General features: G+C 41.6%; 1 protein-coding gene across 4 annotated transcripts in view; it reads right to left on the minus strand.

Annotated features, from left to right (window-relative positions):
• The window catches only part of RPUSD3 (RNA pseudouridine synthase D3), a 29,613-nt gene continuing 11,531 nt past the window's right edge, over window positions 1-18,082 (minus strand). For 3 of the 4 annotated variants that reach the window (XM_085852406.1, XM_085852403.1, XM_085852407.1), the window contains 5 exons: window positions 12,382-12,489; window positions 5,504-5,588; window positions 5,182-5,308; window positions 4,819-4,958; window positions 1-1,265 (listed from right to left, as the gene is read on the minus strand). In XM_085852406.1, coding sequence (XP_085708532.1) covers window positions 1,038-1,265; window positions 4,819-4,958; window positions 5,182-5,308; window positions 5,504-5,588; window positions 12,382-12,489 — 688 coding nt within the window. In that variant the 3' untranslated portion in view covers window positions 1-1,037. Of the gene's footprint in view, window positions 1,266-4,792; window positions 4,959-5,181; window positions 5,309-5,503; window positions 5,589-12,381; window positions 12,490-18,082 lie in introns of all 4 variants that reach the window. The other variant, XM_085852404.1, reaches the window with a different exon arrangement.

The raw sequence follows: 18,082 nt of genomic DNA on the forward strand, positions 1-18,082 counted from the left end.
AAAAACAAAACAAAAAAAACACAATTTTAATATCATTTAGTGGTCAAACTTTAACTTGAAGAAAATTTGAGCATTTACCTCAAGGGGTCATCGTTCAACGAGGCATGAGTCTAAACACAATTTCATTTTTTAATGAACACGGAAGTATTAGATCGAAATGCTGATGTTTATTTTATGCTTAAAAATAAATTGTTCTTTGTCTATATGAAGTGTCTATATGAAATGAGACTTTTTAAAATAACTAATTTCTAGAAAAAAAAAAAAGATAGCTCCAGCAAACTATACCGCTGAGGTTGTTTGCATTGATCAAATTCTCCCGAAGAGTTCTTGACTGAATCAGGAATTGATTTTTTAATATTTTTTTTTCGTTTCCCAATTTGAACGAAACTTTATACTGCACACCGCAGGCGAATGGTGGGTAAGGTGGCCCTAAAATTTTTGTGCTATCGTGTACCGTTTTGGCTGTTTTTCGAGAACACATATGCATACAAATACATATATACAAGATGAGAGTTTTAGCAATATATATATATATATATATATATATATATATATATATATATATATATATATATAAATTTTTCTTTGAGGATCGATGTTTGCTCTAAGTTTCAGAAATGCAGGGCCATTTCCCTGTGTTTGTGTAAGTGCATATCGGATGAGGAATCTGTTATGAATTTGATATATGCTGGTTGTTGCATCATTACTGAGATGCAACTGTGCTGCTGATGGCAGGACCCTACACACAAGAGTGAGCCACAGTGATCTGTGCTTTGCAATACACACTGACCTTTAATGCTGGCAGATGTCCCATACAATGGACGATCGATGATGCAGTGTCATATTTGTGCATTGCTCAGATGAGTATTGCGGAATCGCGTCAAACGCAGAATGGATATTGCAAAGGCAAGTACAACACCTTGGAGTTATCCTGTCAACCCTCAGACCACAATGACACCTCACGTTTCGTGCATGGAGAAAGATGCAAAACTGTTCAGGACAATTCAATTCTTCGATTCCTCTTTTCTTTGCAATCCCTACACTTCAGGAATGCCCTTAGCTAGTCCCAAAAGTCTCAGTGTTTGTAAAAAGTATGTAGGTGGAGGTGCCTTGATTATCTCTCCATCATATTCTGTTCGGTGATGCCCTTTCTGCTGTGCTGGAATGGATGGCAGCCGGAGAGAGAGGAGATGCAGATGTAAGGGAAGCGGGCGGTTGGGTCCTGGCCTCTTTGTGAGCCGTGAAAGCATCGCTGGTGGAATATCCTGTGGATTGAGGGGCAGGGGGGGGAATTCTAAATTGTGGGGAGAAGGTCGATGGTTGTTGAGACATTTTCAAAGTTCTCAGGAGGTCAAAGAAATGTTATTTTATTGTTCAATATGTGTAGGTATTGTATAATTAGTAAGGAAATATATTATGCATTATTATTTTTTTTAACGATTAGTTCAGCTTTTGGTACCTCATTCCAAGAGCTATTTGAATGTGCCATGTAAATCTACAGAATACAGCAAACACTTTCATCTTTCTGAATCCAGCAGGGAAACAGTTAATACACTGTTAATTAAACTAACCGAGTGGAAACGACAGATTTTACAATTCTAATACACGCTGTTGTACGAAATACAGAAAATACCACTAAAATGTTGGATCCCTTCAACATTTTTTTAAAAATATACAATGTCGAGGCTTGTATAAGAGCTAACACACAATGTATAATAAGGGGAGCAGGAGATGAGGGGTGGGAGGGGGAAGCACAACAGTAGGGAACAGATGAGATCTGGAAGGTAGAGGGATAGGGTAAACATGATGGACACCACAGGGACTTTCAGGAAGGAAAGCCGATAATTTGAAGGAGGTGAGTTTGGGTAGATTAGTGGGGGTACAAAAGATCGAGGTTTTGGATGATGGTGAACAGTTATTTTGCTGGCCTGGAGGGAAGAGTGGGATTGAAGAGAGTGTGGGAGTGCGTTTCAAAGGTGGGGGAAAAAAAAGGAATGAAAGCGTGAAGGTGAGCAGTGATTCTTGATTTTGGTAGTTTTACAGGAAGGGGGTTGCTGGTGGACCTTGAGCACCCTGCGGAAATATGGGGGGGGTGGGGGGGACATATCATGGACAGAGCTGGGGGGGGGGGGCAAGACCAGAAAGGAGATGGTAGAAGACAGAAAGACCACTGACCTGCCTGCGGTGAGAGAGAGACCCCCCCTCCCCCCCCAAGACTCCGGCCTCTTCGCGGGAGATACCAATGATCCGACATGCCTTGCTTTCCAGAGCATGAAGCCAAGAAAGGTGAGAGTTGGGAGCACCAGCCCAGATGGGACAGCAGTCCTCCATCAGGCTGCGGACGAAAGCTTTGTATGTGGTCAGAAGCTCAGGTGTGCCGAGGAAGGACTTTGTACGACAGAGGATGCCCAGTCGACAACTGGCTTTGGAGCAGCTTGGAAATGTGGAAATATAGAAATAATAAGTAATTGCAACTGCCACTTTGTTTTCATGCCTCGTACAGTTTATCAATGTCTGGAATGGTGTTCGCAATCTCCTGTAGGTGTGTCCAAAATTCATCCAAGGTGTTTGGTTGCCATTTGATTTTTCTCAGTATCCATATAGCCCCATATATAGCCTCCATGATGTTCATATCAGGACTTGGTAACAGGCCATTGCCCATTCGTGTGTGCTACCAGCCCTTTTATGTTCTCAAGTTTTCACCACATTAGCTCGATGCTTAGAGTTACTGTCATAGAAGGTAAATACCCACCCGATGAGCCACATTTCTGAAAGAATGGCAAGATAGATCAGAATCTGCCTGAACCTGCAGGCAGTCTGTGTACCTTTGACACCCTTGGTTGAGGTGCAGCCCAATACTTGTATTGGTCCACCCCGACACATCCATTGAGCCCACTTTGCGTTAAGGCTTCTTCAAGAACAGTAAGATGCACATTAACACCTACACCTACAGAGAGGTCATTCAGGAAGATCTTTACTAGTTTGTCATCTATCATGTCGAGAACATATCCTGAAGAACTTACCATAACTTTTGGAGTTTGCTTATATTCCTAACACTACCAGTTTTGCAAAACCTCGAGTCCTGCCAAAACATGAAGTCAGGCTGAAATCTACCACATCTAGTATCTTTCACTTGCATTTCTTTATGCTCGCCATGTGATATTGTTATGAATTTGGAAGCTTACTGCACTCAACATTCAGGTTCTTGTAGAACAGTTATATCGGTAAGTGTGTGTTTGTAGTTAGGGCCCCCTACCTGTGTCTAACGGGAATTACATGTGTGCGCTGCAGAGTTTCGTTTTCAACAAACCTCCTTCACTTCACTTCACACACCGACGCCATGGCCCACGTGCGTTCGGCCACGTACGAAGGCGGAGATTTCCATCACCTCAGACCGGGACTCCGCCCAGGAAGGGAGGGGCATGCCTCTTGTCCAATCACGCCACAGAAAGCGACCTTCCCACGGCACCCAGGCCAATGGGATTGAGATTGCCATAGAGAGCGACCTTTCCCACGGCACCCCGGCCAATGGGATTGAGATTGCCACAGAGAGCGACCTTTCCCACGGCACCCCGGCCAATGGGATTGAGATTGCCACAGAGAGTGACTTTCCCACGACGCCCCGTCCAATGAGGGCGGAGAGCGCCTCAGACGGCGATTTGCTCACCCCAGAGGAAAAAGGAATAAGAAGGAATGCCAGGCTGGGAGTGGGGGTGGTAAAGGGTCATGGTCGTGGTGGTCATCATCATCGTGTTGTGGGTTCGAGTCCCGCCGAGCTGGATCATCGTCGCCTCTGATCTTCTCCTTGGTCTTGGTCGATTGGTGCGTGGCCGGTTGGAGAGTATGGTACCTGGTACTTGGAGCGGCATTGTATTGCGGGTTCAGGTCCTGCCGAGCCGGATCGTCGAAGACCACACGAGGTGGACAGGTCCAAGCACAGGCTCTGGTCCTCAGCTCGCCTTCCCTCTCGAGCCAAATAAAGACCATTGGGGTCCATTTCTGTGTGTCTGTGTTTGGGCCCGTCTTTAAGTAGCAACTGCATAAGTGCTTGTACATTGACTGTATTTCTTAGAGTCGGATAACTCTACTCTTGTTTGTTCCCTTCCCCCTATTGTAAATAAATACCCCTGTTGTTAAATGTTCCAGATTGTTTCCGTGTTTCTATCATTGGTTTTCCGCGCTGCGAACGGGAACTAGGAGGTCTCATTGCTGCCGAAATCATGCAATCAGCCGGCAGGAATCTGGTACTCTCCGCTCGGATCCGGCTTGGTAACGGCCCAGATCACGCAGATCCTGCCGAGGGTGAATTTCCCCGGTAGTTTGGACGACGTGGTTATTTAGGTAAATTGAAATTGGCAATCGACCCAAACCCACGCGGTCGACCTATTGGCGATCTTCGGTCTGATAAGGGACCCGTCGGCTCCGGAGTTATCCGGGGTGACGACCTATAAATTCCGGGTGTTCGGTGGAGCCGACTCTACTGCTCCACCTGGCGGTCGTGCTCGCCACCGAAACTCGGCCCCACAACAATATTTCCTTCAAAGGAGCCATAGTATTCATCACACTCCAATGATTTGACCACCTGTACTTTTGTATTCTCTCTGCAGATGTGGCACTTTTTGATTGCTTCCATGACAATCAATCAATGTGCTAAATCAATACCTGACTGTATTGTGGAACATTTCATTTTTACACATGGGTTGCAATTCTACCATGTTACTTGCATTTTATACCCGGTTTTTCCTCTTTTTAAAAGTATACGAGTGTGTTGATAAACCGGTACAATAAAGACCTCATAAGCTGTGATGGCCATCTTGCCTGGGGTGTTTGAAGAGCAATTTCTGGATCGATGGGGGTGGGATGTCCCAAGATGTACCTGACACGTCCACCATACATCTGATCACCAAGCACTGAGCAGAGCAACTTCGTTACATGTACCTGAAGCTGGTGCTTTTGTGCTGAGAGCAGGGTTGGAAAGAGAAAGTAATGAGAGTTTGAGGATGTGAGAAATATATATATATATATATATATATATATATATATATATATATATATATATATATATATATATATATATATATATATATATATAGTATATCTTTTTTTAAAATGGAGAATATAGAAAGGTGCATTTTGTGAGGAAAAGGGGATTAGCAAGTTCAGGACCCAACCCTTCCATACCCGTGAGTGGAGACATTTCAAGCAGACAATATCCCTTTCCTTCTCGCCTCACTTGGTACGAGGAGTGCGTCTTCCGAGCCTCCTTCTTGAATAGGCTTCCTCTGCTGGGGTTCATCACTGGAACCATCTGTTTTTCAAAGGCGACCATTCATGAGTACACGCGTGCACACGCATGCTGACAAGTTGTGGTTTGAACTTGATGACTATTCAGAAAAAGACATGACTGACCAGTATAGCCAAATTACCAGAATAATGACACACAATGGCATGATATTTTTGTAAACGCCTTGCTAAGTGAGCAAATAGAACCTTATAATCTCACCAGTCTATGACTTCCAATGAGCTGCTCAGAGAGGGCAATATTTATGTGACCCTCAGGTGGATTTGGAATTCCAATGACCACAGCCCTGGGAACACAACATGAACCAAACCACATGCAAAGTTGTTATTTATTAATTTATTTTGTACACAAGCCATTGCTTTCTTCTTGCAAAATAAGAAGTTACTGCTATTCTCTTGAAGATTTGAGTTCCATCAGAAATGAGTCTGGAGACTTCCTTCAGCAAAACTGAGTGATATGTCATTGCAAAAAAAACAAAACAAGAAAAAGAGCAATCCGAGATTTCAGACCCTCGCCAGGACTTCTTTTGAGTGGTGTATTTTTTGTAGGTTTTCGTGTAAATCCAATATGGCTGCCGAACCATGTGACCAATGATATCATATGTGTGAATCTTTTGTTCCTTTTGTCTAAAGTTTTGCCTCGATTTGTTCAGCCACTTCAGAGAGGAAGATTTTTTAAGGTTAAAAAAAAAAAATAATAATAATAATAATAATAAATGCATGGCTGCCAAATCACATGACCGATGACACCATGAAAAAAATTTTTGTGGACCATTTTATCCCAAGATGACCCTCAAAAATGTTCATCCTGATCGGATGTGGCGTTCCACATATGCAATCATGACGTCATAACGAGGGCATCTATGATGTCATAAAAAAATCACATTCCCCATGAGTGCTTGCCATGTGCTTGTCAGACAAACAAACAGACAGACAGACAGACAGACAAACAAGAAGAAGACGTCATGCAGAGCACGATACTTGCAAAATCCATAAAACAAAATTTAACCTCAAAAATAATTTGTGGTTGAATTAAATGACCAAATATGCAAATCCTCTTCAAATTTCAATTGAATTGGATGAACATTGACAAGTTTAGTAATTCCGCCTATGTTGACCTTTTGGTCGATGTTGACCTCAAAAATAATTGGTGGTTGAATTCAGTGACCTGAAATATAATTCCTCTTCAAATTTAAAGTCAATCGGATGGAAATTGAGGATTTTAGACAAACCACCAAAGTTGTTGACCTTTGACCTATGTCGACCTTTTGACCTCAAAAACAATAAGCTTCTGATTTGTGACAAACTCTACCATGTGGTGAAGTTTTGTGAAGATCGGTTTAAAATTGTGACCTGCACACGACAGACAAACCGAATTGACTGACCAATGTACTTGAAAAATCTTCGATTTTGCAACTACCAAACGGACCCAAATGCAATACCCTTTCTTTCGGCGAGGGTAACTAGATCTATACATATAAAAACGAAAACACGGTCTGTCCATGAAGCCGTCCATCTGTCCGTTTGTCCTTCCATCCATCCATCACACCATGTGACTACATGTCTATTAATTACGTACTATTTGAATGTCAGTTGCATCTTAACGACATGTACGTCTAAATTACGTATTATTGGAATGTACCTTTAAAACCTTTTGACCCTTTAGACTGATGAGACCTTTGAAGACCCCCTTATAAACCCCCAAGACCCCTAAACACCCTTAAGAACCCCCAAGATCATGAAGACCCTTAACAACTCAAAGACCCTAAAGACCTTTAAATCCCTCAAGACCTCTTTTACATTTAAGACACTTCAGACACCATAACATCCCTTCACCATTTAGACCCCTAAAGTCCCTTTACACCCCCAAAATAGTAACACCATTTAGATCCCTTACACCCTTCAGACAGATTAGACAGCTTGGACCAGTGACGATTTAGAGCTTTAGACCACTTGGGCCTTTTTAGACTCTTTTTACATGCTTGAGAGATGAGACCCTTTCGACCCCTTCGACATGAAACGACGATTGGAACGTACCCTTTCGATCTTCACACCATCTGGAACCTTTTAAGTGCACACCACACAAACGTCTATAGACTTCTTGCAAAACACAGACTACTTTTTTTGTTTTTCAACAAGTAATGTGCAAACTCGACCCACCCAGGGGGTGGGTACTTTGCTAGTATGCTGATACAGTCATATAATAATAATACCATTCCTTTCGTGCCATAAAGGCACATAGGGCTGCCGAGGCAGTTTCATTGGCAAGGAGTACAGTCCTGGACGGGTCGCCACTCCGACGCAGGTTACCTCGAATGGTTATTACCAAAGCACACTGGTACTCATTTTGCTGACCTCATAAGGATGACAGGCCGAGTCAACCCCACCTGGTATTAATTCAATAGTTAAAAAGGGGCTTGAACTCAGGACTCAGGACTCTGAGGTCCTAAGCCAGCCACCTTAACCACGAAGCCAACACCAGGCATAATATTTAGACAGTACAGCATATTAAAAAAATATAATGAAGCTCCGTGTGCATCAAGCCTTCAAGCCGATTGACTGGAGAGCTGGCTTGACTCCACCCACAATTGTCAGGAAGAAAATTATGCGCTGCCATTTTGGTTTTCTGGTCAGCCCAAGATGTCTTCAGAAGTCTCATTCACAATTTGAATTATCTGTGTTATCTATATAACCATGATGTATTTATTATATGAGGGGCAGTCAATAAGTAACCTTAAAATGGTGATATAAATTTGAGAATGTAATGTGTGTACGTGTAGTTGTAGACGACATGTGATATCGATGGGTAAGAGTCATGTTTTGCCTGTTTTAGATCTGGAAACATTGAGTGTACGACGTCAGTAGAGCAGTTCCAAGATGGCAGCTCCCTTAGAAGCATGCACCAGGGAGGAGCAACGCTCTGTCATGTTTCTTGGGAAGTGAGGGTGTGAATCCCAGTGAAATCCACCACAGAATGAAAATGCAATATGGTGACGCATGTTTATCACTGCAACAGGTGTACGACTGGGGAAGGAAGTTTAAAAGTGGAGTGTGGCAGATGCTGCTTGCTCGGGCCGGCCTCACACAGCCGACACACCAGAAATGGTTGTAGGAGTTAAGCGCGTGCTCAGGGAAAACCGTCGCATTACGCTGGATGAAGTGGTCTCCCAATTTAACATTAGCCATGGTTCAGCACACCATATTATTCACAACGTGCTGGGGTTCCACAAAGTGTCTGCAAGGTGGGTGCCCAGACAACTCACACCCGAACTGAAAACTCCTCAGATTCCTTACTTATGCATCCATGGCAAGTTGGAGGTGACAAAAAACGAGATGGCACGATTACAAATCAAACAGAAGCTTTCTATTCGATTTATTTATTTGACATGATCGGAAGTGAAATGTTACTGAGTGTGGAATCCTGGAGGGTTGTGCCCTGGCCTTTGACGAGGGAAAGCTCTTGATGTCACCCAGCCTTGCATATTCTACGAATACCCCCAAATAATTGGGGGTGCGAGGAGAACAAATGAATGAAAATTATGAAAAACTGAAAACCAAAATAGACGAAAATAATGAAAAACTGGAAGGCAGAGTGATACCTTTCATATTGGCTCGACGTCGCGACAGGTAATCAGTCCGTGTGCCAATCCATGAGAGGGAGGAGAGAGGGATGCGGTCTTGCAGTTGGGAGGGGGAGATGCGGACTTGGAGTTGCGAAATGTGGAGGGATGCGGAATGGAAGTTGGAAGAGGGGGAGGGACGCAGACGAAGGAGAAAGGGGTTGAGGACTCGGTCACATTTTACATGATGTGGAATTTCCATGAGTCCCTGCCATTATGCTGTCAAAGGACATTCCTGTCAAACTCCCAAAATATTCCACACTCTATTGGGAACCAATTCCTGTTGAACAGCATGGTGAAACCGGGCTATCTGCTGGTATTGTCGTGTCCAGGTCAATTAACACCGACGCTGGACGGATGGGCCGAACAGGCTTTTTTACTCCCTCAGACGGCTTTTGCTTAATGGCGTGTTTGTGCACGCGAGAACTGAGGAGAGACACGAGAACCTTAACTCTGTAAAACAAACGAGTTTATTCCCGAACTAAAGAGATAAATCAGGGAATGGTGATTGCGAGGAGATGATGGAGGGTTGGGATAGGGAAGAAAGGGGGAACACCAAATCGATAATAAATAATTATATACAATGAGAATAAAAGAAATCTAAAGAAACGACGGCACCTCACTTCAAACTCAATCACAGATGAGAAAGGGACAAAACTGTGGCACACAGCTCTGGTGATAGCGGGTGGAAGGATAGGTGCGGAGCAGGCGATGAGGAAGTGATGGGTAGGACGACGAACAGGCTCGGCATGAAGGCAGGTAAACAGGACGATCTCCTCAGAACTCGTTCTCAGCACCAACAACACCTCAGCACCAAAGTTCTCCTTCTCTCAACTCGGTCTCCTCCGAGCTCGATCCTTTCTCACCCGTTTTTCCTCAGAACTCTGGATCCCTCCCCACTCTCATCTGCTCCCCCCTTTCTCCCCGGGCAATGCTCCACTCCATGACGGCATCCATAGCTACGCCCCTCTATCTTGCAAAGTCTCCCAGCACCCCTGGTAGAGGTTTACATCGGGGTTATATGCACAATTCCTTAACCATAGTACCTAATTCATTATTATGACACACCACCCCCTGTATGGTGCACATTCAAACAAGACGATCCTTAAGCTGACGTGTCCCTACTTACCACATCGAGATTGGCGAACTACTCATACATGGACCACGCTATTCTATACATTTCTATCTGTTCTATGGGAACGTCTAACCCTCCCCCCTCCCCTACAAACGTAACAATATGTATATCTATATATTGCTGTGGAAACGACTCAAACGGGGTTAAAGATATTTAATATAGTGTATATATTTCCTTAGTGAATGGTTAGCATAAGCATTAAGTAATGAAATGTGACATTACATAAGCGTTACTTTTATGTCGAGATAGACACCATCAACCTCTCCACATGTGTGTGTGTAAAACCGGCATCCCTTTTGAACCTATTTATTGAGGTTTTACGCTTTGGAATTAGTCTTGTATGTTCTTTTAAAGCGCTCGCTCGGCCTTGCGACATGAGTTTTGGCGGGAGAACGACATCGATGCCTTCAGCCGCAGCATATCATCTCAGGAGATCAGGGTGAAGGGTCGCTCTGCCCCCAGACTGGGCCATTCGTCCAATGGTGAGTGAGGGGAGGGGGCATGGCACGTCTGACGGCATGCATGCCCAGGGTGATAAAGGCGGGTGTGCTGAGGGGAAGTGGAGGAGATACCCAGGCACCACCGAGGAGAAAGCTGTATCAGTCTGCAGGGTGAGGAAGGAGAGCCATGCCCACACCCCACCAGCTACACCCATCTTCCTCACAGACAGACCACAGCTGCTGCAAAGACGTGCCAGAAGTGCCACTTGTTTCGGTTCTCGCTGTGCCACGCAAACACAGCTCGGGTCTTTCCTATCTTGTCTGCCTCTTATGTGTTTATCTCCTGTGGTGAGCTTGATCAGGCCCTAAGGTATAGGATATTTAAGGAATCCCGTTTGTTTGTTTGGTTCCGTGGGTGCGTATGTTGGTAGTGGGTAAGGGGATAGTTTATTTATTCTATACTTAGATCTGTGAGCTGCAATTTTCCAGGTGTGTGCCCCGGTTGAGAATAGGTACACCGTATCCCTGCATGTCGGAAAAGGCGACTAAAGGGTTGGCGTTAGGAAGGGCATCCGGCCATAAAAAAAACATTGCCTCAAAAAGGATTTGACCCCAAAGCAATGGATTTGGTCATGTTGCTACAACACATCGGACTCGTACCGGGCAACCGGAGCGACTGAAAATCATAACACTGGTGTCTGGAGTGGGATTGTAACCCCCTCCAACCCCCAGGTTTCTGCAGGGTGCACGTAGCCTGCCATCAACCCCCTTCTGTTGAAACTCTCAAAATCCAGAATCACTGTTCACATGCACTCGTTTGTTCCTCTCACCCCCCCCCCCACCAACCTGAAGAAACAACTTCCACATTCTCTTCAATCTCATTTTTCACTTCAGGTCTTCGAAACAGCTGTTCACCACCATCTCAGATCATCCTCCATCCAAAACCATGATCTTTTCTCCCCCATTAAGCCTCCCTCACCCCACAAGTCCACCTTCCAAATTTCCAGTTGTGCCCTCCTGAGAGTTTGCTTCTGTATTCATTTTGCTCACCCCATGCATCCTCCCCTACCCCTCATTCCTCCCCACACCCACTCACCCATTATTTGTCCAAGTCTCCCTCTATTTTGTCCTTCAACCATGTTGTTGGTGTCCCCCCCCCCCCACAACCTTTCCACTATTCCTTTTGTTCTGTTGCGTCCTGACGCATTTATGGTCTCGCTTTTCCATGAGTTTTGTCCTTCATACAAAAAGGTTTACCAAGTAGAAACAGTGAGCTTACCAAGCACAAAAGGCATATAGGAGGCAAATGTTCTGCCGTGACGGCACTTGCAGATGGGTACATAACAAAGACTACTGAAATTACCTCCACCACTGAAGGTGGATGGAGGTTAATGTGTTCACCCCTGTTTGTTTGTATGTCTGTTTGTCTGTGAGCAGAATCCCTCAAAAGGTTATGGATGGATACAGACGAAACTTGTGGACAGGCTAGGTGTGTGACAAGGATTAATTGATTCAATTTTGGTGAGGATCCAGATTTGGATCCTTGAATTTTTTTTAAGTGATTCTTCACTATTGAGAGATGCGGCCAAAAATGATAAACAGCATGATCTCTCAAAAAAGTTATGGATGGATTATGACAAAAGTTGGTGTATGAGTGGTTCAGTGAGAATAACAAGCCAATTCGATTTTGGTTAAGATCTGGATGCAGATCTGTCCCATCAATGGGATACAAAACGTAAACTGATCAGCCTGGAGGAGGAATGCGCTCTACCGAGTGCCGTTCTAGTTGTATCAATGTGTTGGCACACTGCCCTACTAGTACTGTCAATTCATACCCAACAACACCTCGCTCTTTCATGAGCCTCAATCTTGTTCATATATTTACCAATATGTATGGAGTAGTTGGCGCTGCTGACGTGCTTGCTTGAAGGCAGCCTCAAGTTTCTGAGAAGTATCATAACATTCGGAAAGCAGGAGCACCCCAGACTGCTCTCTGTGATTTGATGCGAGGAGGGTTCAGGATAAAAGAAAGGAAATATAAAATAAGGAGCAAACTTATAAATAAATAATTAATAAATAATTAATTTCAGTTATCAATGGAATAGCTCAGGGCAGAATGTACACGTCACTGAACACACAAACCTCACACTTTTCTGATTCTACTACACAAATAAACTTTACAATAATTTCAGAGTAATTAATTTGAACAAAGAGGTGTTAAATACTTGCTTGCTGCAATATGTTAAAATAAATGCTTACCAATATGAATGAGAACAGCACTTTTCGAAGTCACAACATTGACAGATATGCCTCCACCCACATTATTACATCATGATACATACTTGTACCAAGTTTGACTTAGGTCCCTTCAGCCATTCATAAGTCATCGCAGAAATGAAAACCTATCACGGACACACGGACAACCTGAAACCGTAATTCCTCCGGCGACTTCATCAGCGAAGGCATAAACATTTGGGCAATGTAAATAAATATATATTACAGTAATCAGAACAGAACTGCAAATTGATATTTTGACAACATGGGACATATACAAATGACATCAATGTGAGGAAATGCAAAAGAGAGATGGAGAAAAAGTTTGTTTTGCATACAAAGTCCAGGCTCATGGAAAAGCTCAAACAAAAAATGGACGAGAAAGAATATAGTGAAAGTGGGGACAAACACGGACAGCAGGACAGAGGGATACAGCAGAGGGACACATGGAGGAAGAGGGCACATAGGGAAGGATGAGATCAAAGGGAGGAGGATGGCACAAAGGGTGAACAAGCTTGAATAAAAGCTCAAACAAAGTAAGAAGAGGAAAGGAAAACTGAAGATTAAACAAAAACACAAAAAGGTGGGTTAGGGAGAGGGGAAAAAAAAACACGATAACCTGGAAAGGAAGGGGTGGGCTTTGGGAGGAATAATGAGGGGAGAAAAGATTATGAGAATGGATGAGAGGAGTGTGACCTGAGGTGGTGGTGGTGAACAGGCAGGTTGAAGCCCAGGAGGGATGAATGGGAATGAACAGACTGAGGAAGTTGGCCCCACAGATGAGAGAAAGATTAACAAATTAGTGGAGGTGAGCCGTGAACATGGAGTTTGACCATAAGTAAGTTACTCGCAGAACATGTGTGGCAAACTAGAGGGTTTATAGAACAACTTACCCTGCAATTTCTTGAGAAACAATGACATGGGCGAAGTCTACGAGGGGCAAGTTTGATTGGTCGTGATGAGGTAAAATGTCAGAATATTTTGTTCAAATTCTGGTAAACGGAATTCTTTTGAAAGTGCCAATTAGGCGATTTGTGTTCCACAGTGTTCAAGTGTACAATTTACTTGAAGCAAAATAAAGATTTTCTAGGTTGTAGAAAAAAACAATTTCAGAGGTTTACCACCACTGATGTAGAGAATTTTACACCATCTTATTTAGCACATTGCATTCGTATCTGCTGTTTGTGTGCTTTATGATGCCCTTAAAAAGAGTAAGTTTATTGTTTGTCATTATTTTCAATATTATTTGAATTCCCAGACAGGCAGAGTATAAGGTTATCTCACTCCTCTCTGCGCATGCTCAATCGAGATTAATTCAGTGTTAAAGTAGTGCAAAACTACAGGTTCGTTTTCCAATTCATGCTCCGATTCGTGTTCAAAATATAACATTCAATTGAAATCAAATTGTTCCTCGATCATAAACCGACAAATTGAAATCAAATTGCTCCTCGATCATAAACCGACAAATTGAAATCAAATTGTTCCTCGATCATAAACTGACGAATTGAAATCAAATTGTTCCTCGATCATAAACTGACGAATTGAAATCAAATTGTTCCTCGATCATAAACCGACAAATTGAAATCAAATTGTTCCTCGATCATAAACCGATTAATTGAAATCAAATTGTTCCTCGATCATAAACCGACTAATTGAAATCAAATTGTTCCTCGATCATAAACTGACTAATTGAAATCAAATTGTTCCTCGATCATAAACCGACTAATTGAAATCAAATTGTTCCTCGTTCATAAACCGACGAATTGAAATCAAATTGTTCCTCGTTCATAAACCGACGAATTGAAATCAAATTGTTCCTCAATCATAAACTGACGAATTGAAATCAAATTGTTCCTCGATCATAAACCGACGAATTGAAATCAAATTGTTCCTCGATCATAAACCGACTAATTGAAATCAAATTGTTCCTCGATCATAAACTGACGAATTGAAATCAAATTGTTCCTCGTTCATAAACCGACAAATTGAAATCAAATTGTTCCTCGATCATAAACCGACTAATTGAAATCAAATTGTTCCTCGATCATAAACTGACGAATTGAAATCAAATTGTTCCTCGTTCATAAACCGACGAATTGAAATCAAATTGTTCCTCGTTCATAAACCGACGAATTGAAATCAAATTGTTCGTCAATCATAAACCGACGAATTGAAATCAAATTGTTCCTCGTTCATAAACCGACGAATTGAAATCAAATTGTTCCTCGATCATAAACCGACGAATTGAAATCAAATTGTTCCTCGATCATAAACCGACTAATTGAAATCAAATTGTTCCTCGATCATAAACTGACGAATTGAAATCAAATTGTTCCTCGTTCATAAACCGACGAATTGAAATCAAATTGTTCCTCGTTCATAAACCGACGAATTGAAATCAAATTGTTCCTCGATCATAAACTGACGAATTGAAACCAAATTGTTCCTCAATCATAAACTGACGAATTGAAATCAAATTGTTCCTCGATCATAAACCGACAAATTGAAATCAAATTGTTCCTCGATCATAAACCGACGAATTGAAATCAAATTGTTCCTCGTTCATAAACCGACGAATTGAAATCAAATTGTTCCTCGATCATAAACCGACGAATTGAAATCAAATTGTTCCTCGTTCATAAACCGACGAATTGAAATCAAATTGTTCCTCGTTCATAAACCGACGAATTGAAATCAAATTGTTCCTCGATCATAAACCGACGAATTGAAACCAAATTGTTCCTCGATCATAAACTGACGAATTGAAATCAAATTGTTCCTCGATCATAAACGGACGAATTGAAATCAAATTGTTCCTCGATCATAAACCGACAAATTGAAATCAAATTGTTCCTCGTTCATAAACCGACGAATTGAAATCAAATTGTTCCTCGTTCATAAACCGACAAATTGAAATCAAATTGTTCCTCGATCATAAACGGACGAATTGAAATCAAATTGTTCCTCGATCATAAACCGACGAATTGAAATCAAATTGTTCCTCGTTCATAAACCGACAAATTGAAATCAAATTGTTCCTCGATCATAAACCGACAAATTGAAATCAAATTGTTCCTCGATCATAAACCGACGAATTGAAATCAAATTGTTCCTCGATCATAAACCGACGAATTGAAATCAAATTGTTCCTCGATCATAAACCGACGAATTGAAATCAAATTGTTCCTCGATCATAAACCGACGAATTGAAATCAAATTGTTCCTCGATCATAAACCGACGAATTGAAATCAAATTGTTCCTCGATCATAAACCGACGAATTGAAACCAAATTGTTACTCAATCATAAACTGACGAATTGAAATCAAATTGTTCCTCGATCATAAACCGACGAATTGAAATCAAATTGTTCCTCGTTCATAAACCGACGAATTGAAATCAAATTGTTCCTCGTTCATAAACCGACGAATTGAAATCAAATTGTTCCTCGTTCATAAACCGACGAATTGAAATCAAATTGTTCCTCGTTCATAAACCGACGAATTGAAATCAAATTGTTCCTCGTTCATAAACCGACGAATTGAAATTAAATTGTTCCTCGATCATAAACCGACGAATTGAAATCAAATTGTTCCTCGTTCATAAACCGACGAATTGAAATCAAATTGTTCCTCGATCATAAACCGACGAATTGAAATCAAATTGTTCCTCGATCATAAACCGACGAATTGAAACCAAATTGTTCCTCAATCATAAACTGACGAATTGAAATCAAATTGTTCCTCGTTCATAAACCGACGAATTGAAATCAAATTGTTCCTCGATCATAAACCGACGAATTGAAATCAAATTGTTCCTCGATCATAAACCGACGAATTGAAATTAAATTGTTCCTCGATCATAAACCGACGAATTGAAATCAAATTGTTCCTCGATCATAAACCGACAAATTGAAATCAAATTGTTCCTCGATCATAAACTGACGAATTGAAATCAAATTGTTCCTCGTTCATAAACCGACAAATTGAAATCAAATTGTTCCTCGATCATAAACCGACGAATTGAAATCAAATTGTTCCTCGTTCATAAACCGACGAATTGAAATCAAATTGTTCCTCGTTCATAAACCGACGAATTGAAATTAAATTGTTCCTCGATCATAAACCGACGAATTGAAATCAAATTGTTCCTCGTTCATAAACCGACGAATTGAAATCAAATTGTTCCTCGATCATAAACCGACGAATTGAAATCAAATTGTTCCTCGATCATAAACCGACGAATTGAAACCAAATTGTTCCTCAATCATAAACTGACGAATTGAAATCAAATTGTTCCTCGTTCATAAACCGACGAATTGAAATCAAATTGTTCCTCGATCATAAACCGACGAATTGAAATCAAATTGTTCCTCGATCATAAACCGACGAATTGAAATTAAATTGTTCCTCGATCATAAACCGACGAATTGAAATCAAATTGTTCCTCGATCATAAACCGACAAATTGAAATCAAATTGTTCCTCGATCATAAACCGATTAATTGAAATCAAATTGTTCCTCGATCATAAACCGACTAATTGAAATCAAATTGTTCCTCGATCATAAACCGACGAATTGAAATCAAATTGTTCCTCGATCATAAACCGACGAATTGAAATCAAATTGTTCCTCGTTCATAAACCGACGAATTGAAATCAAATTGTTCCTCGATCATAAACCGACGAATTGAAATCAAATTGTTCGTCAATCATAAACCGACGAATTGAAATCAAATTGTTCCTCAATCATAAACTGACGAATTGAAAGCAAATTGTCGCTCAATCATCAACTGCCGTTCGTACACACAGAAATTAAGGAATTTAACTTAATTAAGGAATTAAGGAAATTTAAATTACGTAACCCCGCTTTTCGCTTCCCATGGGTGGGGTTGAGATGACAAATAGGGTAAATGTAGAAAAGGGTGATGGAAGACTGGAGAGGAAAGTTACTCAGAATAGAAAAGATCATGAATAGGATGAGGAGATATCATAAGATGGTGATAGCTCACCATTTCAATTATATATATAATAAAAAAAAGAGTGGAAAGAAGGTGATTGGACAGACTGAGGCAGACCATTCCAGTCGTGATAAGAGAGGAACAAAAGAGAGGAAATAAAGAGTTATCGAGGGTAACAAAGTATGGATGGCTCAGAAAGCACAATCTGGTGTGGCTTGTTAGTGACAAATGACTAAGAGGGCAGATACGGAAAGAACATTTATGAGGCAAGAATATTTATCAATATGTGACAAGAACAGGATGACTTCACAAAACAAATCGATATAAACAGAGCATTTATGGGCAATATATAAGA

The sequence above is a fragment of the Eptatretus burgeri genome, chromosome 13, assembly GCF_056783735.1.
Source record: "Eptatretus burgeri isolate ZD-2024b chromosome 13, Ebu_testis_v1, whole genome shotgun sequence".
NCBI lineage: Eukaryota > Metazoa > Chordata > Myxini > Myxiniformes > Myxinidae > Eptatretus > Eptatretus burgeri.